We start from the raw sequence: 25,925 nt of genomic DNA on the forward strand, positions 1-25,925 counted from the left end.
ATGATGGCCTTGCTCCTTGATGAACACAGCTTGTGAGAACACCGCCCAACTGCTCAGGACAAGGGAAGGAGAAGGTAACTGGCTCTGGTGGAAACTTCAGAACTTCTGTCTTTCAGGGGCCCTTCTTCACACGTGTCAGGTGTGGTATCAGAAGACACCATTGCAGTTGTCTGTCAGGTGACATATCCCGTGTGTGGCCATTCGTAGTTTGAACGAGAGGTGTGTGGCAGGGTAATGTGTTAGGAAAAGGTAAATGCCCCCTCATCTCAGCAGGGATGACTCTCGCTCTGTCTCCTATGTGCCACAAAGTGGCTCCTCCTCATCTTTCCCCTCAAATTGTTCTCCTCCGTGCACATCACTGCCAGTCCTGCATCATCCTTCCTGTCTCTTAGCACCTCGGCTCCACTTGGGGCTTCTCGTCTCCTTCCTCCATGGGCTGGGTAGTGCTCCATCCTCTTGGTCATTCCTTTGCAAGATCTAAAGCCCTGCAGGCCAGGCCAGGCCAAGCCAGGCATCAGCCATCTCTCCCCGGGCTAATGGAATGGGCTCAGAGAAAAGACCGGATCCAGGATGAATCTGAACCTCTGGCTGCAGTCCATCAGGCAGAGCTCCAACTAGTATGGGTCCCTGGCCCTTGAATAGGAGAGTCCTGCATCTGCCTATTGTAAATAATCAGTTAGGAAATGGGCTAGTAGACAAGGTCCAAGAATATAGAGCACAGCTCCTGGGTTTCCAGGCTAGGACCAGTGAAATCACTTGTGCACTGCAGAGGGTTTGTCTGCAGTGGATCTTAATGCTCTTCAGTGTGTACACTGGAGCTGCTGACACCCTAGCCTGCCTGGCTCTAGTTGGAGCGTGGGGTTCAGCACCTCGGCATGTTTCCTGTCCGGGTCACGTTAGCTGAGCTGAGGCCACTCCATTAGCGGGAGATTGAAAATCTCCCATCTCCCTTCTGAGGAGGGACATGGATGAGCTCAGGCCACTGGTTTGAATACATGGTGTGAGCTCCTGAGAGCAGTGAAAAGCTGCATCTCTGAGGAACAATGTGCATCTGACCACAGTACACAGGGTGCTGCCAAAGCTGCTGCAGAGAGGAGTCATGGACCCTCCAGAGGGGGAAAAACCATCAGAAAGCATCTTAAAAATGAGCCAGTCTCTGATGCCCGCAAGGCAAGGAACAGATCTTCACAGCTCTTTCTTGGCAGACTGCTATGACATCCAGTTCCCTCCCCGGCAGGGTCATATAAGCAATGCTCATTCTTTCCTCTGGTAGGGAATAAATAGAATCATAGACCTGGAAAGAATCTGGAGAGGTCATCAAGCCCAGTCCCCTGCATCACAGAAGAACCAGACCCCATCTAGACCATCCCTGACAGGTGTTTCCCTAGCCTGCTCCTGAAAATCTCCGATGGTGGAGATTCCACTTCTTCCCTAGGCAATTTATTCCAGTGCTTCACCACCCTGACAGGAAGTTATTCCTGATCTCCGATTTATACCTCCCTTGCTGCAATTTAAGCCCCTTGGTTGCAGGTTCCTTGTTGGCAGGGTCAGGAGAAGATTCAGATCTGGACCTCCTTCATCCCCAGAAGACAAGAGAGGACACTTTCCTTTCCCAGCAGGGCCCAAGGAAATATTCTCCCTGCCCCCAATACAGATACTACAAAGAATGAGCTAATTCACAGCTTTGGAGCCCCGCTGCCTGGCCCTCCAAGCCTGGCATGTAATGCAGAATAGGTGAGCGCAGGCCATTGTGGTTACAAGGAGGTTGAAGAATACAGTTTACCAGGGAAGCTGCTTGAGTGTGCTTGTTGTTGAACATCCCTTCAGGACACCAAGTGCAGAACTGATGACACAGGGAGATGACACATGCAGTTCAGCTTGGAGATGCTCATCTCTGGACCACCCCCAGGGGCAGTCAGCAGTGCTGGAGTGCACCCAGTACATTAATGTGAGCCTCTCCTCTTGCTGGACACAGGTGAAAAGAGTTTCTTGCCTCTTCTGTCTGGGTATTAGTGAATGTTTGGGCACGTCATGGGCAGGGCAGAGCTGAGCTTTATTATCACAAAGGTGTCATTCCCAGGACGCTGCACAAGACTTTCAGTGCTAACAAATATATTTCCAATTACCCAAGGAAAAAAAACAACATGTGGGTGTGTGCTCAACTGGGTGTCTGATTTTCTGTAAGGCAATTACCCCAGGCTGTGATATCATCAGCACTCACAAACTAACTAGGAAGAGGTCTGGGCAGCATTTTTATAGAAAATGAAAAGCCCTGGGTTTTGCTGGAAGTGGTGCAGGCCATTCATGAAGTTGTACGTTTTTAAAACAAAAAGCAGTCAAGTAGCACTTTAAAGACTAGCAAAATAGTTTATTAGGTGAGCTTTCATGGGACAGACCCACTTCTTCAGACCATAGCCAGACCAGAACAGACTCAATATTTAATTAAATATTTGTTATATTGAGTCTGTTCTGGTCTGGCTATGGTCTGAAGAAGTGCGTCTATTCCACAAAAGCTCACCTAATAAACTATTTTGCTAGTCTATAAAGTGCTACTTGACTGCTTTTTGTTTTGATAGTGTATAGACTAGCACGGCTCCCTCTCTGTTACTATTGTACATTTTAGTTAGTGCTAGACTTAGCTTAGTCCTGGCAATCACCTCTTAGTTCATCTCCGTATCAGTTCAGGGCTGTTCTCATCATCATAGCTTGTGCTCTCTCTGTTACTGCCTCTGCAGGCAGACTACAGCTCATGATACAGCGTTCTTGCAAGCTTAATCATGGTGTTGCTCTTTCAGAATTTCCTCCAGCTTTGCCAAGTTCTTTCTGGTAACCAGGGCTCACAGTGCAACACACTGTTCATCTACAATTGCAGGAAGGCCATGTGGGCAAAACCAGCCACCTTGCTGTACTGTGGCCTCAGACCTCAGCATGTGCAGCCCCTGAGCTTCCTTGCTTCCTTTCCAGTCCACATCCAGGCGCAGTTATCCTCCACCAGTTGTGGCCGTAAACTGAAGCCCTGGCTAGTTAGGTGTATTACGTCCCATGACATCTCTTACAGCAGTCGGGGTTAGTATTGGTGTCCTGGCCAAATTTCACTTTGGGGAATTACATTCTTCACTTCTTAAATTACTCTATAGCCCTGGAGAAATTAGTCTTCACGTTACGTGAATTAAAGGAGAATCAACCCTCTTTTGCAGGGATGCTGGTATAGAGAAGCTGTCTGCATGTCAGTGCTGGGTGAATGATCACATCTACTCTCTCTCATATTCATGCATATGTCTCAGGGTCGTCAATTAATCGCAGTTATTGCACACGATTAATTGCTGTTTTAATCACACTGTTAAACAACAGAATACCAGGTGAAATTTATTAAATATTTTGGCTGTTTTTCCACATTTTAAAATACATTCATTTGTGTTACGACACAGAATACAAAAAGTTTACAGTGCTCAGTTTCTATTATTTTTATTACAAATATTTGCACTGTAATATGATAAACAAAAGAAATAGTTTCTTCAATTCATCTCATATTATTCTTTGAGTGTGATTAATTTTTAATTGCTTGGCAGCTCTAATACATGTTACCTGTGAAGAATTTCATAGTGAAAATCACTGTAAAATGCAAATTATTTTAATACTTTTAAAACTCCGATTGTTTTATTATGTCATTGCTAACATGCCATGAGTCCTAGAAATACATATGATCATGATCATTATTTTTATTTTTGTCCCTATGCCAACTGATAGCAGATCTTGAGTCCTTGCACATTGGTTTGTTGATGAAGGAGAAATCAGTAACATGGAGTATAGGTATTTCTTAGTCTTACGTGTTTGTTTACGATGTATGAGTCCTGGTGCAGAGGTGGTCACAAACAACACACAGGCAAAGGCTCTCTTTCAGGAGTCTCAAAACTGAAACTCAGTACATTGTGCCTGACTTCCTAGAAGCAACTCTGCACCAAGAACTGACATTAGTTAAATTAAGGCAGACAATGCAACCTCTTGATGTTTGCATCAACTCCATCTGCTAAAAAGAAACTGCACCACAAAACTAACACAACAGCATTGCTTCAAGGACTCTACCTACCTATATTGTCTGTAATAGCACCATCTAGTGGCCACTGTGCAAAACCAAAGTGAATTGTCAACATTAGAATCATAGAAGCCTAGGGCTGGAAGGGACCTTAGGTGGTCATCTAGTTCAGCCCCCTGCCTGAAGCAGGATCAACCCCAACTGAATCATCCCAGCCAGGACTTTGTTAGTCTGGGACTTAAAACCTCTAGGGATGGAGATTTCACCACCTCTGTAGGTAACACATTCCAGTGCTTCACCACCCTCCTGGTGAAATAGTTTTTCCTAATATCCAAGCTACACCTCTCCCTCTGTAACTTCAGACCATTGCTCCTTGTTCTGCCATCTGTCACCATTGAGAACAGCCTCTTTAGAGCCCCACTTCAGGAAGTTGAAGGCTGCAATCAACTCACCCCTCACCTTTTTCCTCTTCAAACTAAATAAGCCCAAGTCCCTCAGCCTCTCCTCATAGGTCATGTGCTCCTACCCCCTAATCATTTTCATTGCCCTCCACTGGACCCACTCCAATGCATCAACATCCTTTCTATACTGGGGGGCCCAGAACTGGACACAATACTCCAGATGTGGCCTCACCAGTGATGAACAGAGGGGCTAATAGCTTCTCTAGAAATGCTTCTCCTAACGTACCCCCATATGCCATTGTTGGCACAAATTCAGACTTTTCCTGTTTGAAGGGACAGGCCCCAGGGCAGAAACCTGGATATGTTGGGGAAAGTAGAAAACTGGACTCCAAGGTATACGTTTTAGCTTATTTGTGTATAACAAATGTCCAGTGAGCTCACCTCTCAGCCCAGCTCAAGAGCAACTCCACTAGGACAGGTGAACATGATGGAGAAAACCTTCTTGTCTTACCATACACAAAGGTTGAGCCGGGGAGCCTCACAATGGTTTAGAAATGTCTCCAATGCCAGCACTTTTTGTCAGGACACTGGGCATGATGACAGCATTCCCATTGGCCTCCTCTTTCGCAGTCTATTCCTAATCATCCTAAACCAAACTGAAATAATCCTGTATAACCCGATATAAGAGTCTCCACCAGGCCTTTTGTGCTAGTTTAACTAAATTAGTTTGAAGTCAGACTTGCAGTTAAACTGGTAGACCTCTGCATGTGGACAAGGCCTAAGCATGGTGTTTTGTTCTCTGGGTCTCTCTTTGCCTGTTCTTTCCTGCAATGTGCTATGCCTGGAAGTTCATCCCTATCAGTTATACTTTTCTCCTTCAGAGCATTATTTAGAAATTCTCACTCCATTAGCAGTTCATTAGTCCCCAAACCACAGCCCCCATCCCCTGTCCTGTCCCCAGTGTTAGCCTACTCTGTGTGAAAGTATGAGGGTACATCTACACTACTTGGGAGATTGACCCGGTCAGGGTCCATCTTCCAGGGTTCGATTTTGTGTGCTGAACTATCAGGGTTCAACCGTCAACCCGTGTGCTCCCTCATTCTTGGGAGGAGTAAGGGAGGGTGATGGGGGAGTTTCTCCTGTCGACCTCTCTCAATGACAAGAGCCAGGTAAGGCAATCATAGATACATCCAGTCCAGATACACAACTACTATAGCTGGAATTGCTTATCTATGATCGATTTTAAGGTCTAGCATAGGTCTGACTTGAGATGCATGTTTAGCAATTATACTAAGGGGCTCTAACCAGGCTAGCTGCTGGCTTCCCTCTTCCTGCACTTCTTCCTTTATTTATTGTAATCCCTTGCTGTGTTGTGTCCCATTTGTACTGTGAGCTCCTTTCTCCAGCCCTCAAGGTACTTTTATTGACATGGGCACCGCTAGCTCTGAGCATCTCTCCCGTGGAAGGTGCTTGGCACTTCCTCTGTGTCTAAAGCTGGGATGACAGTAACTTACATTTCTTACGGGCACTCTTGCGCCCCCCTTGGAGGGGTCAGGGCTGGAGACTCAGGGCTCATGATAGGTCAGTACCTATAAGAAATTTCAAGTGTGGGATGGAGTACAGGGAGGTGTCTCAGGGTAGGAGAAGGGGGGATGGGGTAGCTCAGGGCAAATGGCTGGGGTATGGGGGTGTGTGCAGGAATCAGGGCAGCATGTTGAAAGGTGTGGGGGGGGGGGCGAGGCAGGTGGCAGAAGCCAGGGCAGGGGTTGGAGGGACATTTGGGGCTGGGAGTGTGGCCATCACACTGCCCAGCTGCCCAAGCACTGCGGCTGGAGCCTGGGTGCACAGTCCAGGGTGCTGGTAGAATCCGGAGCCCAGCCAGCTATTCTCTTACCATTGCACTGCACTGGGACACACCAGCTTACCGTCATCTTTGATCTACCACACCACATGCACACCCCTTTCCGGTCAACTGAACTTTCCATGATTTGGGAGCATTCAGAAGGCATGCTCTGCAGCCAAACACGCCCTACGCCCCAGGGTGGCAGATATTACCTGGTGCTCAATTCTCTGGAGAGTAGAATAGGAGCAAGAAACCCGGCTCAAATTCCCTGCTGGCGTCAGAGGGCAGCTGCACAGTATTGTGATCAGAAAACACTGGTCTTCTGGCCTTTGACCTTGGGGGAAACCCTGCCTCTCCCTCTCATTTCCAACTCTGACACAAATTCTTAACAGTGAGGGCAATTAACCATTGGCACAGCTGTCCAAGGGGTGTGGCAGGTTCTCTATCACTGACAAGTTTTAAACGGAGAGTGAGTTTTTTCTGGAAGCTCTGCTCGAGGAATTGTTAGGGGGCAGTTCTCTGGCCTGTGCGATGCCAGAGGTCAGATGGGAGGGTCACTGTGGTGGCTTCTGGCCTTTGACTTGAGGAGTCTCCATGACAATAGCTATCCTTATTGTGTAGAGCCTGGAGTGGTTATATGAATACCCCACCATACTTACACACCATTGGTGAGATTCACCTCTGCAGGTTGGCAGCCCAAAGCCTATGTCACTGGACTGTGTGAAATAATTTCCTGACTTAAATGCATCATTTTCTTGATGGGAAATGGAATCAGTGAAACACAATATTTATAAATACAGTGTGTGGGGAGGACGTAATTTCTTGCCCGAGGGTAATAAAATCCTTCAAAAGAAATTTAAATATAGGTGTAGCTAACTTGTAATAAAGTTCTGTAAATGGTAAAGCCTGTATAGTAAAGAACAGCCCAGATGTATTCTGTATGTACTCTGCCAAATCTGTATCTGGAAGAAAGATTTTTCATCATGTTGCATTTGGAGTCATGTATTTGACATCCAGTAGGTCCATTTTTGAAAGTTCATGAACCTGTGGCCCTGAACTTCGCCTGATTCTAGCCCTTACAGGTTGGATTCCGCTTGACAATGATCTGAGATCATCACTTCCTACGCTTCCTGCTTCTCCAAACGTCAGCACAGAGCTTGGATTGGCTTTCACATAGTGTGCTGTTATAATGATAGTCATTGGTGGAGCTTTTGCTGGGGAATCTCTGATTTCTTTGAATTTTCCCAGCTTTGCATCTCTCTTCTGGCGCCCTAGGAGGATTCTGACAGCAACAGGTTCTTTTCTTGTTGTGGCAGGAATTTCACTGCTGTGAGCCAAGAGTTTTGGTGGTGCCTTTTATTGATTAATTTTGTTTTAGTCTTTTAATTTCTTTGGACAGTGATGTGTGGCATTTATAAGAAGAAGCTGACAGTAGGTAGAAGTTTCTCTGTACAGCCCTGCCGTTGTAACTTGCTTACATTTGATTCCCACCGTGCAGGGCTAGAATCCAAGACCATGTTTGTTCAGAAGCTGCAGCCATTTACTGTTGCATGTGTCCTTGTCTGATTTTGGGTCCACGCAAATTTCTGCTAATACACCTCAAAGTTGCTCTCTGAAACTCATAAGTTATTCCAAGAATAGGCCTTTCCTGAGCATAAAAAAAAAGTGCTCACTGTTTGGTACTTCTGGTATGTGGCAAACAGACTCTGGGGACAAGGAGAGATGGCTAAACATGAGATGCAAGAAAGGGCAGGATTTCAGTCTTTGTAGGTGAAAGGGCAGTGTGGAAACTACCTATGCTCCTCTGTCCTGTCCCTTCTTCAAAGGCTATGATTTAGTTTACTTCAAACTAGTCCTTTTAGTGGGAGCAGAGGGATTTCCTGAGGAGCTGGGATGATAATTATCCCAAAAGTCAAGGGGCATTTTCCCTGGCTCAGCCTGAGGGATGCTGTGAGTAAGTTGTTGGTATTTTAAATTAAAAAAAGCATATGAGCCCTGTGTTGTTGTGGGGTGAGAGGAAGGAAAAAGGGCCTTGTACCCAGGATCCTTTCAGCTCATCCATCAGAATGAGTGTAGTTCTTCTTTGTGGAAAGAGTCCAGGTGAACCTGTTTTACCAGTGATGAGACATGGATGGTGGGCTCCATTTTCTGGGGGTGGTCATTAGTAAACATATCTGCGGGACGGATGTGAGAATAGCAGCACATGCTAATTCATTCTACTGGCAGCGAGCACATTGACATGACAGCTTGGAAGGGGTGGGTCTGGAAATGGCAGCAGATTGGTATTTGGGAAGGGGAGGGAAGTTGTATAATGATGAATAGGAAAGATGACATTTGGTGCTCACATTTAACTTGCATTCGTTGTCCACATGAGGGTCAGTACGCCTAACCTCCCTTGATTAGGCCTTGGGCTGCCCAGCAGCTGACTGGGTGTATACCCTTCAGACGTAACAAAAAGAAAGGCCTAGATAATTAGGCCAAGTTGAACTGCAGGAGGTAGCCAGCTTCTCTGCTGCCTTTTGTATATTCATGACCCAGCTTGATTGATGGAAGGACAGTGTTTGGTGACACTGTCATTTGCAAGTTGAAAGGTAGATACAGGCTGCAGCCTTGCTCAGATGTGCCTTAAAGGGTCCTACAATAAGCTCATTTGGATGCTGATGATGTTCGCATCTGCATTTCTTTGTTTCTAACTGTTTCAGGAGGACATCTGTTAATTTGTATAGATTAGCTCGGGTGCTTTAATTTAAAACATCAAATTATGTTGCAGGAATGTTTATTATAAAAGTTTCCTGCAAAGTTTAAACTGATTTTTGGAGCCATGTGGAGCATTCTACTGAGAAGAGCCCTTAAAAAAAACAACCTTTTTTTTTTTTTTTAATTTCAGCATCCTGTGCCCCAGAATTAAAGCCTGTGTCTGTTCCAGTGTTTGCAAAGCCGTGTTAGCAAAAGCCTGTGTTGAATTATAAATTTCAGGATAAGTGAGGCTTGTTAAATTTCATATCTACTCAGGAGAAGTTGGCCTCTTTCTGGCCAGAAAACCTTCACCTCAGAAGATGGGGTGGGGGTGTGCGGAGTCAACTGCAATTGATTCAAGAGGGAAAATGCGTTTACTGCGTAATATTTAGTCACATATTTCAAGAACAAAAGCAGTGCTGTCAGAGAAATTGCATTTTTTCCAAGGCGCTTCTTTCACTGGACTAGGGACATGAGCTGGGAGTGAAGGCTTCATCTCAGGCCCTGCGCCTGCCCCTTCCATTGTGTGTGCTGCATGCCCAGCTGGGCTCTTTGTATGGCCCCCGTGGGGGGACGGGCTGGCCTGTGGTGGGCCTGCGGCAGCCTGGCCTCGGCAGCCCAGAACCATCCCAGACTCCGGGACATGGCAGGAAGAGCCTGGAAGCCAGTTGGGGGCAAGGGACCAGGTTGGGAGCAGGGCCTGAGCAGATCCAATGCTGGTGGTAGGGCAGGAGCAGCTGGTGAGCCCCCACCTGCCTGTGGGGCCTGGTCCCTGGACGGTTTCTGCAGCACCAGTCCACGGTGGGCAAGCGCCCCTAGGTTGGCTGGAACACTGAGCTGGGCACCCCAGGCCAGCTGCTGGCTGACACACTTTGCTCACAAGCCCGGGCTGGGGCTTTCCTGGGGTAGGGGGCGTGGGTACTGGAGAGGGGAGACAGGAGGGCATGTGTGGTGTTGGACAACTCATGTATTTAGTGTTGGGAGCTGAACATATGCTAAGCACTGGCGTGTCTCTGTGCCGTGAACAATTTACATGGCTGGTGGCAGTGCAGACTTAATTGGCACCTTGCCTGAGCTGCGCCGAGTTTCACAGTTACTCAAGCAGTCAGGTTGCGAGGCTGTGAAGTAGTTCCCCCTTCTCCATGCCCCCAGATCAGGTAGAAGAGTGGGAGCGAGCTGCTAAATGATGTATTTAGGAAGAAGCTGTTCTACACGAGTATTTGAAACATTACAGATCTGCCAGAAGGTCCATTAACATAAATGTTTAACTCAGACACACGCAAACTTATGTACCGAAATGAAAATGTTTCATGCATTAATTTGTGGCAGAAGTTCCTAACATAACAATTAGAACAGCATTTTGCCTGCTTACACTTAAATTTCCTGGGGCACTGTTCAGTGGTAATGCACCGGGTTGATATAGGATCTCCTCCAGCCTTTGCACGGCACACTGCAGCAGTTTATTCTGGTGTTAAATTGAATTCTTACAGTGTTCAACCTGCACTCGAGGTGAGGGGGAGGCACAGACAGCCGTCACGCAGTGCTGGCAGGGGGACTGCTCAGCTCCTGCTGCTGTATGTAGAGCTGGGGAAGTGGTGCCCTGTGCCCATGGCTGCACTAACAGATACCTGCCTCTCCTTGCACTGCAGAGTTGGGAGAGGAACAGCAAAGCACGAATGGCTAAAATGCAGCAATACAGAGCAAGGCTGCTTGTGTTATGAAAGGGCCAGTGTTCAGAGCTGCCCAGTTGGTCCCTGTCACTTGGTGCTCTGCTGGGGGCCTGCACTGGGATAGTTACTCTCCGGCTTGGGGGCTGGAAAGGCTGAGCAGTTTTCCTCCAGTCCTGCCACTGAGCCCAGAGCTGCTGCTGTGTCGTTAGCATGCGGATCCCAGTCCCACGGCGACTCGTACTGAACAGCACAACAACCTGATGCTATGGGGCAGGGGGCTGGGGAGTAGTGGCTGCAAACGCACCTTCTCTGAGCAAATGCTGGTCCTAAACTGAGTGCTGTAGAATAAAAATGGAAGCATAAAAATAGCAGTTGGAAAGATAAAACAGCATTTATAGTCCTAATAAAACCGTTGTGGCTTCCACAGGAAAACATGCTTTGGAACCTACTGCTTACCTGCAGCCTGTCGAGTTTCTGAGAGTTATAGCTGTTTTTGTAAGAGAAGCACAGAGATTTGCTTCAGGGCTGAGTGATAGATTCTCCTGCCTGGAGCATCCCAGAGTGTTTATACATGGCTTGTATGGCAGCTTTCATAAGACATTTACCCCATGATTTGCGATGAGCTTATGTGTGAATAATTAATGGCAATTAATCCTTAATTACAGTAATTAGGCAAGTCACAGGAAATTAAGCTGCAGCTGGAGAAGACCATGCCTGGGAAGAGAGGATTGGGGGCTGTGTGAATGTGCCATTCACTGACAACATTACTAGGATGAGCAGTATTCAGCAGCGTTGGCATTTCTGTTGGCAGCCTTGGGTAGGACAAGTGTGTACTGCATTAGCAGCAATCTATAGTTGTCTACAGGAGTTTTTAGTTCAAGTGCCAAAATGTTATGTTGCATATGGTGATTATCTAAATTTATTGGTTACCATAATTCAAATGGGTGTAATTGTTTTTGGCTTGATAACAGGGACATTAGAAACCGATGGTTTTATGTGTGCATAGGTTCTACTGGCATCAGCCATGCTATAACTTGGAGAAACAATTAATCCGGGTTTGCAGTTAGGAGAGCAGATAATGTGAATGACTGGAAATTAACAGAGAAATTTTCAGTGCAAAACGTCAGAATGGATAGTTTCTTGGTTGAGGAGTTAATGACTTTATTATTAGCTGCCTTGGTATTTCCATTAATGTGCCTACAGTGAAAGGTGCTTTGTGTTGGAAGGACCTGCGAGTGTGTAGGTTGGGCACAGAGACCCAGAGGGAACTAAAAGGAGATGTTAGGATCTGCCAACAGATGAACCTCAGCCTAGGAAACATCATACACAAACTTTTTTTGCTGCAGGAAAGACCCGCGTACTTCACTGGCTAAGCAGCTCCGTTCCATTTGGAAAGCAAGTCTGCAATAGACAATTGTGTTTTGGACAACCTACCATGAGGCTGCTTTGTTAGCTGGAGAGTAGAAACCTTCCCCCATCATTAATATGCAAAGTTTTGAAACCCCAGTATGAAATTTGTTCCAGGAATTGTGTATGTTTGCAAGCCAGGCTCATTGTCTTCTAGCTTACAGGGAAGCACGTATCAGTGTCGATGGAACCCACAAAAAGCAGTCAGGAATCTGAGTCTATGGAAAGATGCTCACACGTTCTCATTAAGTTATAGAGTTCTTAAAATTCTGTTAAAGGGTCCCAACTAAACAGGCAGAAAAGCTAGGCCAGGATATGATTTCAGACTAAGAAGGTAACCGAGGAGGAGGTTTGCCCATCATGCACTCCTCATGATGTATATAGGAGTAACCTGTTAGAGACCAGGTGTTTTACAACTCTGTGGCCTATATACTGCAGGTATGCCTTTGGCTCTCTGCACTGTGCTCACAGAAATGGAATACCTGAGAAAGAGCTTTTATATTTTAGATGTAAAGCTCCGTGCCATACGTTTGTCACGTCTACAGCTATTTGTAATATGAAAATGTGTAAAACTTCAGGTCCTTGGACATAGGGTCTAGATGAATTTTTAATTTACTTATATGGACAGATGACTCATTTGAAAGAAAATTGTGATATGGTCAGAAGACGTTTGGACGTGCATACGTTGTTTCATTTATCTGCTTTGTGTGCACTTTGGAGTGAAAATAAGTCACACTATCTTGATAATGGTCCTGATTTTATAAATGATTCCCCCCCTGAAATAAGCAATCCATTCATTTTAATATGTAGAATTGGTTTGCTAGCAGGGCGACAGTTTAAAAAGACTTCCAACTGTGACACAAGTGCAACCATATTGCTCCCTATTACTCGCTAAGGTAGTTGTTTAGAAGAGAGAATGTTCTCCCTGGAAATGTTTAAAGTGCTGTAATTTTATTTAGGATAATGAGGATTTATAACAGTTTTACCATATGAAAACCTGCCTTTAGACAGAGTGAAATAGGCTGTTTTGGTTACTGAGTGTGCTTAACTGTAGGGTTTTTTTGAGCACGGTAACAGTGAGAAGTACTTCTATTGGCTGTTATGTAGTGTATTGTAAATTGAGGCCATAAAACATTGAGAACTATCCTGTGTGAGAATTTGCAATGAACCTGTGTGTACCTTTTGATTTTAATCACGCAGGCATTGACTAAATCCTCAGGTTAGATACTATTAGTTTGTATGATTTGCTCATCTCTAGAATTTTAGCTATGTTTCAGGACAATTTGAAAAATAACCAATCAACTGAATTTCATGTTTGGATGGACACAAAATTCTGGCCCCCCACTGAAGTCAATGGGAGTCTTGCTATTGATTTCATTTGGGCCAGGACTTCACCCCTAACATTTTAGTGCACTGTTTTCCTGTAAGGTCAGCTATATTTATTTTTATTATTATATGTTTTTAAAGACCCATGGCCTTATTCAAAAATGCTTTCATGTCTGTGATTAATATGTCCTCCAGTCCAATGTTGGAAGCATTGCATTGTAACCAATGGCTAAGCAGTACATTTAATGTCCTGTTTATAAATATAAAGAAGGAATTGAACTGTTACAGATTTTTATCAGGTTTTATCTCCTCACTGCAAATCTTAGCTCTCAAAACATTTCTAATTTCCCTTATTTGAAGGTTCAAACAGTTTCAAATTACTGCCCGTGGATTGTTCTTGACATCCAGAATAGTAAATTTGAGTGGTGGAAATGCTGGAATGTGTTGTGTGTGCTTTTCCTGAACAAGGGAATTCAACGGGTAAATTACAGTCATTTACTTGGAGTGTAATTTACTGAGAGCCTTTAGGCAAATGCAAGAGAAAGGACAGCAGAACAGAAAAAATAGCTAAAAACTCCCTTTGCAGATGGAATACAATATCTATTAATGTAACCAAGATTATGTACATGTTGTCTATTTAAAATATATACAATTCTTATTTATTTTCCCCATCAAAAGTGTGACTGATTAATGTGAAGATTAGAATTTAAATCATCCTGTATTGGCCAACCAGATTAGTGTTTGTATATTTAACGTACCTTAATATATGCATAGAATTCTATAATATTTGCAGTTGATTAAAAATGTTAATTCGTTCACCATTTCAAATATTTGATTTATTATTAGCTATAAAATTTTCAGTAAAAATTGCGAATTTTGTCCTATGGAATTAATGAGGATTTCTTTTAATAATATTTTATATAAAACCATATTGTATTTTATAAAATATTACAAAATCACTGAAATAGGACATTTAATAAACTTTCAGATGGATATCCTTTTGAAATTAATATAGCGAAAATACCTGGCACATTTTATCTCTGTTTAAAATATAAAACATTAGAGGAGCAAGCTCCAATATTTTCTAATATATAAACATATGCACACTGGAATAATTCTTCAGAACTGTTCTGAACAAGGTTTTTCATGAAAAGCAGAGTGCACTGTAGTAATTGCTAAGCAAACAGAAAACTGTGTTGTAAAGTGGTTTTGTATGGCATATTGTAATTTGACACTTAAGTTGTGCCCTGCATTACCCTGTGTCATAATTGATGGCTAAAGAAAAGCACATGCTATGCTAATCATTTGTTAGAATGGCTTGTTAAATTGCAGTTGCCAATTTAAAATAAACTATAGAATGCTTGTCTGTATTTTAAGGTTTGCAGTCTACTGTTTTAAACAGTCATTTTAAAGCAGTTTTTCAACTTTATGTTGCATACACAGTAGTCTGCCTTTCTACACAAGGTCAGCATGTTCGCTAGTTTAATAGCAGACCATCAAGAACAATATCAGTGTGGTGCATGTTTCAGACTAGTATCATAAGAGATTTTCCCATTTATAGCACATTTGTGTACTGATCCCAAGTTGCAAATGACAGTGTTTATGTCCTATTAATACGGTGCTGAAATAGGGATGGGGGATCGAAGTTAAAAGTTGTCTGAACTTGGCTTTTTGCGACTCTCATTCTACCATCTTATCTCACTCACCAAATATAAATAAGCCGAGAGGAACTTCCTACTCTCAGAGCAGAGGAGCTAAGCTAACATGTCGGTTGTTCACCGGAGATGGGAGTTGTTGACTGCAGAATTCAAATTAAGGGCATTGGCGAGAAGCAGGATCTGAGACTGCATCTGTTTAATCATCTTTGGGTGAATTACTCAAAGTAAGGTGGTATTTGTGCTCATGGAGAAGACACGGCACCTATGCCTGGAAATACTCAAGTCTGAGCTCCACAAGACTGTTACCAGTCATGCTGTGAAGCGCTCATCTTTCCCTAAGGCCAGCCCATGGGTCACTCTACAGACTGCAGGAAGGACAGGTACAGCCCAACAGACAGGAAATTTTACATCTGCAGAGGTTGTGATTTAATGTTGGTAAAAGGGGGATGTATAAGGGATTAAACATGACTTCAATAGAATGCCTCTAATTTGTAATCATTTTTGTGCTGCTGTTTCCTGTCTAAAGCCAGCCATTTGATTGGCATATTCATTTTGATCGGTTCGGTTGTATAATACAGTAAAAGACAATCGGGTTATTTTCAGTTATTGTCTATTCAGTTAAACCGGTAAAGACATGCAACTGGCGTAGCCTCAACCCCTGTGCAGCCAGGAATGTGTAAGGCTGCCCTGTGGCCTACGTCTGATCCCTTGAAAGGAAGAATTCCTCGCATTCTTGTAGAGTCAAGTCACTGCTCTGCACAGGAGCTGGGCTGGGAGGAACAAACTCCTGCGCTCAGTGGTGTGACTCTAGTGCTAGAAGATCCAGCAGCATCCAGTGTCAACGCCAGACTGATGCTGTTTTTTAAGAGAGTAAATTATTTTTAAGGTTGAACTTCAAGACCTACCAAGTACGTTTGACTCCAAAGGGTTGTAGTAAGAAATGAGAAATGTTGCACTGGAGCTTCAGGTAGAAGTATCTTTGCACTTCTGTGACAACCAAGATCTTTACTTTCAGAGGTAACAGGCCAGGCTGATTAGGTAGCAGTTCTCTTTGAAATCTGGGCATTCCCAGAGCGCACTCATCTCCCAGTGCCCAGTGGCCATCCTGTACCTTCTGCAGCCACAGATATTGTTCCTGTTAGCCAGATCCTGATACTCCCTTGGCTCGCCTGTGACTCCTCCTGAGAGGAGGCCATATCCAGCAGGTTTGGTCTTTAGGCACTAGTGGGGCTTGATTGTTGTAAACCACACTGACGATGATCTATTGCCATCCAGGGGTGTTAGGGCCATCTTTGCTCCGAAGGCCCTAATTTGGGCAGAACAGTCACTTGGTCCCTAGGCACCACACTGAATTCCACATCCCTCTTCTCTTAGTCCAAGGACACCTGCAACAGACTCAGCTGTTCAGTCCAGCCCTGTTTTCCCCAGTTTCACCGGTAAGTTAACAATAGAGCAATTCTTGGGGTTGCATCACCAGTCTCGCCATAGTGATGCTGTTTGGTTTAAAGCTGCAGCTCTTGGCATCATGTGATTATCCTGGACTCCACTTTTAGCTCAAGTAGGAGTTAGTTTCTAGCCATCTTGTTGGGGACAGAAGGTTGGGAATGAGACCCCCAGTGTCTCCCACACCAGAAGGCAAATAAACAGATCCACCTTTTATGTTATTAATGATAACTTCCTGAATGCTAAGCTAATCTCTTGTGTTTGGGGGCTGATACAGTTTTCAGTCCTGAGGCTGACAGCACCGTTCATGAGTGCGCTTTGTGACTTAAGAGTAAAGCTCCCCTGGAGATCAGAGAGCAGGGGCAGGCCAGTGGCAAGAGCTTTGGAAAACCTTGCCCTGAATAAACAGAGACCTGTGCAAGCCGTCCGTGCAGAGCTGCTGTTGTTCGCAACGAAATATCGAATAAGAAAACTGAACTGTTTGAGAATTGACTTTTGTTGGATACCAGGAAATGTGAGGCAGAGAGCTGTCTTCTGGCACTAAGGCACACCCAAATTAATGGGTGGAAACACTCCCAGTGTGACTGCCTGGAAAAATGATGTTATCCCTGCAACCTTTGGCACAATGTGGAGATAATAGAGACAAATCCTGCTTTTCTGTTTCATTTCTGATCTGTCTGATGCAAACTTGCTTTTGGCTTTACTGAGGGGGCAGGAGGGAGAGGGGATTAAACCAATGGTATGTGCAGGGTTAACATGCACTTGCAGTCCCTCGAAGGGCGGTACTGTGCTGTGTACACAGCTCACTGACTCTTGTGAGAAGTGTGCACGTTCTGGAGCTGTGCTAGAATGAATCCTATGTCCATGAACTTTCTCTGTACACGCATGCACACACATGCACACACACACACCTTTTCAGCCAATCTCCCTGAGCAATACCTTTGAATATCTGTAATCGCTGTTAGATTTTTCTCTCTGTGTGCACACATTTAATGCAAGGTTCATAACCATTTCCTAGATAATCTATTTGCACAACTATGTGCTTGGAAACACTGTTCCTATAGGCTCTGGTGATATAAATAATGTATGTGGAGAAGCTCATAAATGTAAGCTTGAATTTTCCTCCATAGTTTTTGTTCTCAATCACCTTGATGAAACAGTCATGAAGGCGCTCTCCTTTCAGTGGCATTTGGAATGAGTCCCTGACAGGCTGATTTCCCACCCCTGTTGTGATGCTGCTTTCTCTAGTTAATATTCCTCTGTAAGTGTCGTACCAAAGTAAACCAAAAGAGCCCAGCTCATGACACTAAGGCTGCATTTGCATTAATTATGCAGTCAGGGCTGGTGAGAAAATGCTGTCACAGAGAGAGAGAGGCAGTAAATGAGAACCCTCCAAGTGAGCCTGAATGAAGAGCATTAAGTTCATTTACATGAAGGCAGGAAGAGCCCTTAGATTCAAGTGAAGGAACAATGGCATTTCTCTTGTCTGCTTGTTCTGTGTTATTGTTCTGCGACTTAATGAGTTAAAGGCCCAGTATTTGCACTGATGGAAGAGACAGTGAAGGTCGCTTTGGCATTAATCATAATAAAACTAATGTCCCAGTAACCCCAGAGCATGCACTGGCCAGGCAGATGAGGGACCCTGCCTGTAGCAGAGCCTCCAGAGTGGGGCTGCCTGGGCAAGCTGCAGGAGAGCGTGTGCTGGGGAAGGGAACAGCCCATTGCTGCAGGCGCACTGCAGCACCCCCTGACTTGGGGAAGAGGTGTGCATGCTTGCACCGGAGAAGAGGGGGATTTTAATAACAAGTGCTAGCCCTTCTCTTGCACTTTCCAAACACTGTGGAAACAGTAACTACCTTAGCCTCATCACACCCATCACTATTATTCCTATGGGGGAAACCGAGGCATGGACTTGCTGGCTCCTGGCTCCCACCATCTGGGGCAGAGCTGGAAACAGGACGTGTCTCCCCAGTCTCTGCACCAGGCTGATGCTCATGTAGCAGTGGGGGTGGGTCCTTCCTGCTCCTGGTGGAGTAGCAGGGCAGGCTGGTCCTGGCTGCTGCCTGGCCTGTGTGCAAGGACCAGCAGGAACAGGCAGTCCCATGTCTGAGAGTGGTGCAATAGTGGGGAGTGAGCCAGCACTGCTCCTGGCACTATGGTGATGCCAAGCAAGGCTGAGCTACATGGCAGCAAAGTGAACTGTCCCTCCTACGCCGCCCCCCCCCCCCCCCCCCCCGGCAGCTCAGGAAACAGCCCAGGTATTTTCACTCCATTTGTACAGCCTCTCCCTTTCCCCTCCCGCTATGTCTGCCTTGTCTGGTGACACTGTAAGCTCAGCCAGGCGGGGCCTGGCAAGGACTTGGTGGATACTTGCCTGGCACAACAGGACCCTTCATGGTTAGCTTGCAGGCACTGCTATAATGCAAATAAATAATCCTGAGTGTGAGGGAAGAGACAGCTGTCAGAGGAAGGAATTTATTAGGCAGGCCAAGTATAAAGGCCAGGAAGGGTCCCCATGATGGTGCTCCAGACAAAATATCTGTCTCCATCACACTCTGCAGCAGCTCTGGGCATCTGAAGAGAGGGCTGTTGGAAGCAGTAGCGTCCTTGGTTTCAGGCATCTGCAAGAGCCCCAGAAGGTGGCCATGTGGCACAGAGACCTTGCCTGGTGTTGTGTTTTCAGCTGCCATTGAGCAATTGCTCCAGAAGGCCTTCTGACAGATTGTAATGGGCCCTTTGCCTGGAGAGATGGAGATGTAACTGTTGGCTGAGTGTCCCCAGTGTGCAAGGTGCGGCGCAGACATACTTCTTGGGAAGAAAACTCTCTGTTTAATTTTGTCTCTGACCTCCAGACCCAGGCAGAGCCGCATTTCCTGGCATGGCTGGTGTGTTTACTCTGAGATGTCTATCACAGAACACCACCAGTCTGGCGTGGCCTGGCTGCAGGAACGCAGCTGTCTCTCACCCACCAACAGAGTAATTTAAACAGTCCTGATGGAGCTGTGCATGGATCTGAGCCTTCCCCACACAAGTTCAAAGCCCTGGGTTTGCCAGAGGGCGAGCCTGTTAGCCCAGCACCATTTCTGCTGCCAGGGGAGGGGGGAAAGAGCAGCACCTTTGGGCTGCACAAAGGCTGAAAAACCAGCTGTGAAAGTCTCAATGTCTTACTTGCAACAAGAGTAAAGGAGGATTTTTTTTTCTCCAAAAAACCTCTTTATTTGCCTTAAAAATGTTCTGGGGGTAAAAATCCTGCATCATTTCTACTGCAGAAATGTCAAAATTTGATAGGAAAATTGCACTCTTCCAAGCCAGAGTGAATGAAGGCCTAAAATGTCTCTTTTTGCACGAGGCATTTCATCTTCTCTGCTGCAAAGAAGTAAACTCACCACTGGATGGAATGAAAAATTTGCTGTCCCAGCCCCCACTCTAATTCACAAAGGCACTGACAATACCAGGGAGGTTTATGCAGTTAATATCCCAAAGAGGGGAATGGAATTACATAGGTAAATATTTCTTGATTAGTGTTTTGAATAAACTTTTATACAAGGATGTGTGTGGCAAGCTGGGTTATGTGGCTACTTTGCAACATCATCACAGGAACCAACCCACTTCTATGGAAATCAGGTTTGTATTGTAAATAAATAAGTAGCTCCGTGCCACTGTCCACGCTGCTTACTGCTGCCAGGCTCTCTTTGCCCTCTTTGGTGGTGTAGTGTAAGTGGCTAGAAAAACCAAGTCTCTTTTATATGTGTTGTACTCATAATGATGCCTGGCCAGTGTTGAATTAAAATGAGCATCTGTACTGTACTTCAATTTTATTAATTTGGAGCAATCAAGGAAATCTTCAAATCACTCGTGTATGTATGTCTGTATAATATGTAATATGGAATTAAAGTAAAATTTGTGACCCAGAGGCATACGGGAGTATTGCTGTTGAAGTAGTTATATATAGCTTAGAAAGGAATGAGTAGGAATGGCTATTTAAAATATTAAAGATGTGCTCTTTGATCCTTCGATATGTGAGGATTAATCTACTAATAATATATTACAATAAAATAGTTTGGGATTTTTTTCACATCAAAATGTGGAAATTCCCTTTAGCATTCAAAACTTGTTGTCATCCATATTTATCTTCAGGACTTTCAGACACTTTAAACTACAGTTTCAATTTAAAATGACTTTCTTGTTATTCATATACTGACATCATTTTTCTCAGAATGATTTATACTGCAATAATAGCTTAAATTATCTTTCGCGTTTGGTGCTTTGATGTCATGCATACAGTGTCATCACAAGATAAACTTTCACATCTGAGAGTCAATAAATTGTGCATAAGTAGTCTAATGAAAAAATTGTAAATGACTATAGAAATATATACTGTATAGATATACATATATATTTAACAAAAGACCATGTCTGATCATATGGTGTCATTAGCTTTGACATCACTGGATGTTACCGGTTTACCGTGATATGAATCTTATAACACTATATCATGCTTTTATCCACTAAATAAAAACCTGCCCTATGTTTTATTACAAAGTAGGTGGCCTGAAGGAAAAATATATGTATTCTTTCCTTTTGGAATAAAATATGCATTTGGGCTTCTCATTTCATCTCCAATCTGTGTTATTCCTTAAAAATGCAGAACTGCCTGAAGTCTTCTTTAATATTTAATTCAACAACTTTTTAATCTGTCATTATGCTGTGATGAAGTAAGCATCAAGTGTCGCTGAAAAAGATTAAATTATACTTGGAAATAGGAATTGAAGTGATTTAGGGTTGGAGGCTGAATATTTGCTTTGCACAAGTAATAATAGTAGGAGCTTGGGTGAAGAAGGGGTTTGGATCTGGTTCTAATGCCTCTGCTGAGCCCTGCTCCCATGTGGCTGCCCCTTGATTTACTCTGGCACTGCTGAGCTGTATTTGATTTAAATGGAGGTAGGAAGAGGAAATTCCACACTACAATACATTAATTACTCTCTGCTACTCCTTTACACTGATTTTCCTTTTCTCTGCAAATATCATAAACTCTGAGGCAGTTAACCCAAAGGATAGTCAGTCAGAGCAGCCCTGTAATGGCTTATTACAAAGCTTATCTCCAAAAGGAAAACACAGGAATAATTAATATCTACCCCTGGAAGAATGGATGATGTGGAGCAATGGAACACTTGTTCCTGTCCATTCATGAGGGATTCTCCCATGTAATGAGAAATGGTGACAACATCATCTGATGGTTTACTTCCACTTCTCTCCCTACTCTTTCTAAAGTCCTGCTAGAAGTTTTGTGCTTGGATTCCTGCAGAAGGGAAAACACAGTATCTCATGGAAACAGTGGACACCTTTAGAGATCTGGATTCAAATTCTGCTCCCTATTATAAGTCAAAAGAACCTTCACTGTAGTCCTATCTCGGTCCTGGTTTGTGTGTCACACACCGCACATGCATCGGCGCTGTATTACTTCTCAAGTGCACGCCTTTGCTGGAGTGGTAGGATGTCATGTGACAGGGCAGAGGTGCAGTGCTCCACCAGTGTGTCTGCTCTGGAAGTTGATGGGTGAGGCAGTTCTGCAGAGCAACAAGCCACTCCAAGCCTGCTTCCAGTGCTGGCTTTCTTAGCTCCACGTTGCCATAGCTTACAGGTGATACTCATCCTCGTGCAAAGGCCCAGCATCTGTGCTACCCACATTACCAACCTCAAGAGATCAAACAGCCTGAGTTACTCTCCCTAAAATAATGATATGTAAAAGCAACAGCAAATTGTCATTTGACTTCAACTCTCTTTGTGTGGTAAAGCTGCAATGATCTGTATGTAAGCACATCTTTACAACATCCTCCTTCCCCCTCCCATTAGAGCTAGGGTGTTCCCAGGAGAGGTGCTCTGGATTTTCCTACTGTACCTCTACCTGCCATGGAAGGTACACACATCTGGCTATTGCTCCTGTGGGGGCAAACCCACTGAGTGGACAACCTGAATAGACAACGCACACTGAACTGGGGACTGATGCTTGGGTTGGACAGATTGCAGACAAACCTAATTGACTGATTGAGGCCAGAGTTTGACTCACACAACTTGCTTTGAGTGCAGTAAGTATGTTTACAATCCTAACAAAGAGTTTGAAGAAGAGTTGGAATTATTCTAATTTTATATGTATAAATTTTTTGTTTGTGTGTAAATATATATATAAAATGTATCCAATTTATAATAACTACAATTAATTGTTTGCAAATATTTCGATACAAATCAGTGCTATCTACTAATAATTCTAATTGTGCAAATAGCTTCAGATATTTTATCCATGTTTTATTTCACTGGCTGTTCCCCACTGCTGTCCCAGCACCTCCCTTATTCCTGGGACCTCCCTATGGTTTACCTCCTTCACTCTGTTTGCTCCAGTCCTTTGCTCCTTTGTGCCCAGGCATAGGCTACCCCTGAAGATGGGGATAGGGCCTCCTCTGGCCTGCAGACGCTCACTCAGAGCAGTGCACGTGGTCTGAAATGCTGAGCATTGCAGCAACTCAGGAACTTCCTATGCTGTGGTGAGAGCTCCAGCTATAGGCTAAATAATTGTGTTAGAATAGGGTTCTGATGAAACCATGTTACCACGTGACCGGTTGCATTCTTACTGGAACTCATCAGACATATGTAAACTGCTGTCTATAGCAAGATTTGAACCTGGGATGCCATCATCATACTCAAGGATGATACCTTATCTCCACAGCATTGGTTGTGGGAAAGGAGTATATATAGATCTATGAATAACTGTGTGATTCAGGATTAACTTGGGAGAGCTGGCAACCCTTGATATGAAGCACATGCCTGCCATTTGGGGCTGTAAGTGGTCCGCAGTGCTACACAGATCTGGGCTGATTCTGTGCACAGGGACGAAGTTTATCTGACAGGCAGAGAACTTTTCTGTGGGTCTAGGAAGATGTGTAGCTCGTGGAGAGTGAGCGAAGTTGATGTGATGCTGCACAGCTCAGCACCCTCCCCTCCAGCACCTGTAAATTCTGAGTCATTTACTATTTGAATATAATTTCTTTCCAACTACCGTTATTATATGATTGCAATGAATTACCTGTTTAAAAAACCAAAATTATAAATAATATAAATTCAGTTGACTGACCCTGCAAATGATTTATGATGTGGGGGTGTGGAGCTCAGCATTCCAATAATAGCACAGTGTTTGTCCTCTCTCCCTGCCCGGATGGTGTCGTCGTTACAGTCTGCATTTGTCACCAACTTGCCTTTTCAGCTTGTGCGGGAGACATGTTACCGCCCCTAACCCCACTGTGCTTGTAGGGAAAAGTAAATGCATGTCTGTGTAGAAGAATAAATAAAAAGAGCAAGCTGAGTCAATAAGCGGGTTCAATTCATGCCTACAGCAATGGCGGACAGCTCATTTTGTAGATGTGGGTGTTTTGTTTACATTTATAATGCAGCTTTATTTAATGCTGACAGATATAGCTTGTGGCAAATGATAGTCAGAATGTATGAGCAGTCATAATGCTTCTGTCTTCTTATAGTGTACTGCTGAAAATAAGCAGTTCACCTCTGTTTTTATTGAGGAAAGGATATGAGACAGCTATAGCTTCGTGAGGCTATTTATTGAGTTGTTTTACTAGCTGTGAACATGCCGCTTTATAGCAGTTGTGAAAATGGACTTTGCTAGTGTGTGGGAAAGGAAATAACATTGCAGTATACAAGGGTAGTAAAAAAAATCTCTATAAATAATTTTTCAGGCTGAAGAATCTTCTCATTTAAACAGGAGAAGAGGCTGGTGATTTTTGCCCGATGCCAGCTTGTCCTGAAATGGCACCAAGTTACAATTACTGTCACAAATACTGTTCCTGCTTTAATTTAAAAAATTATTTAGGATAAACTCTTCCAGGTGGAACTGAACAATAGCATCACAGGGAAAGTTTGCGGTTGTTGCCGGGAATTTCTTATATTTACAAACCCATCAATATTGAATAGAGCCACATGACCTTTGGGACCTAGGACCTAAATGTCTGCCTCTTTGGCCAGGCTTGCAGAATGACGATTACATTTGGACTTAACGTGGCTTTATGTTGTAAGTCAATGTCTGGGCTGGGCATGGATTTCAAATGATGAATCCTCACATATGATGATGATGATGATGATATAGAGGAGCTGTCTTTGTTTCCTATTTGTAATGTAAGGAAAAGAGGAGTCAGTGATGTAAACATGGCACAGAGTTCAGTATAAATAGCTTCACCTAACGCTGGGAATGCGCAACTCGGACCATTTACAGGAAAGGAGCTAGAGCCTGTGGTAGCATCAGCATCTTTGTTTCAGTGTTTCATATGTTGTGTCACCAGGCACTAATTAAAAAGGACTTATTAACTAAGAAAACACTTTTCAGAGCAATTCAGCCCTAGCCCTGCAATCAGGTCCACCAGCATTACTTCCTGGAGTACTCCGGCCAGCCACTCCCTTCCAAACCAAGTGAAGCCACTTGAACTAAAACTGTAACTGTGAAGTGGATTGGTTAGTCTGCATTAAATCTCTAAGTACATGCTATTATTCAGAATTAATTCGGATTAATTTTCCTGAATGTCCTCATGTAGACAAGCCCTAAGTCTCGTCCATCTTTTAACAGCTCAGATCCCTGGTCAGATAGACTGCTTGCAGAAGTGAAGTTACTTATGTGTGTAAATAATTGAAGGTTCAGGCCCTTTATTTGCCTGGGTCTGGTTAATGCTGTTGGAGTGCATCCTGTCTTTGCTGCTATCTAATTACTAAGCTCCTGGTGAATCTTAAAGACACCACATACATTCTTATGGATTAGGTTGGACTGAAAGATTTTATTGCATTTTCTATTTTTATTCACTTATGCAGTAGTGGCAAGGGGCACAAATCATATTCATGCATATAAAAATAATTTAGAAAATGGCATGAATCTCAGCAGGTGAGGCCTTTTGTTTCTTTCACATCTACATACAAATTCCTAGGGAACACTGAACATTAAATTGAAATAACCCTCCCTTATTATTATAGAGCTAAGGATTCAATTTAATTCTCTTCAGATAAGGATTTTCTGGACACAATTGGCAATTGCGTGTCCTGTAAATACAGCTCAGACTACAAACACCAGCTCATGTTTACCAACCTTCTGGAAAGGGGCTGTCTGCTTTATTTATGTGCTTTGGGGATGTAGACATTTTCCTTCTTATTCTCATTAGGTTTATGGATTGCAGGAGTGCTGCAAAATGTCCCTCTACCCCCCATAACTGGACAGAGAAATGGGTTAATCTCTCTGCAGAGCCATTTTTTTTACTTCCCCACGTCTTTTCAAATTCCCAGTAACCAAAGAAAGAAAGATACAGAGCCCAGTGCCTGTGGATTATGGGCTCTGTGTACCCCCCACCCCAACTATAACACATA

General features: G+C 44.0%; 1 protein-coding gene across 11 annotated transcripts in view; it reads left to right on the plus strand.

The window, feature by feature from the left end:
* Nucleotides 1-25,925, plus strand: part of PBX3 (PBX homeobox 3) — a 169,232-nt gene that overhangs the window by 81,624 nt on the left and 61,683 nt on the right. The window contains exon 1 of one of the 11 annotated variants that reach the window (XM_075015319.1): nucleotides 15,104-15,454. The exons of the other annotated variants lie outside the window; for them this stretch is intronic. Coding sequence (XP_074871420.1) covers nucleotides 15,319-15,454 — 136 coding nt within the window. The 5' untranslated portion in view covers nucleotides 15,104-15,318. Of the gene's footprint in view, nucleotides 1-15,103; nucleotides 15,455-25,925 lie in introns of those variants that run through there. 11 annotated transcript variants of the gene reach the window in all.

Source organism: Carettochelys insculpta, chromosome 21 (genome assembly GCF_033958435.1).
Source record: "Carettochelys insculpta isolate YL-2023 chromosome 21, ASM3395843v1, whole genome shotgun sequence".
NCBI classification, from domain to species: Eukaryota; Metazoa; Chordata; order Testudines; family Carettochelyidae; genus Carettochelys; species Carettochelys insculpta.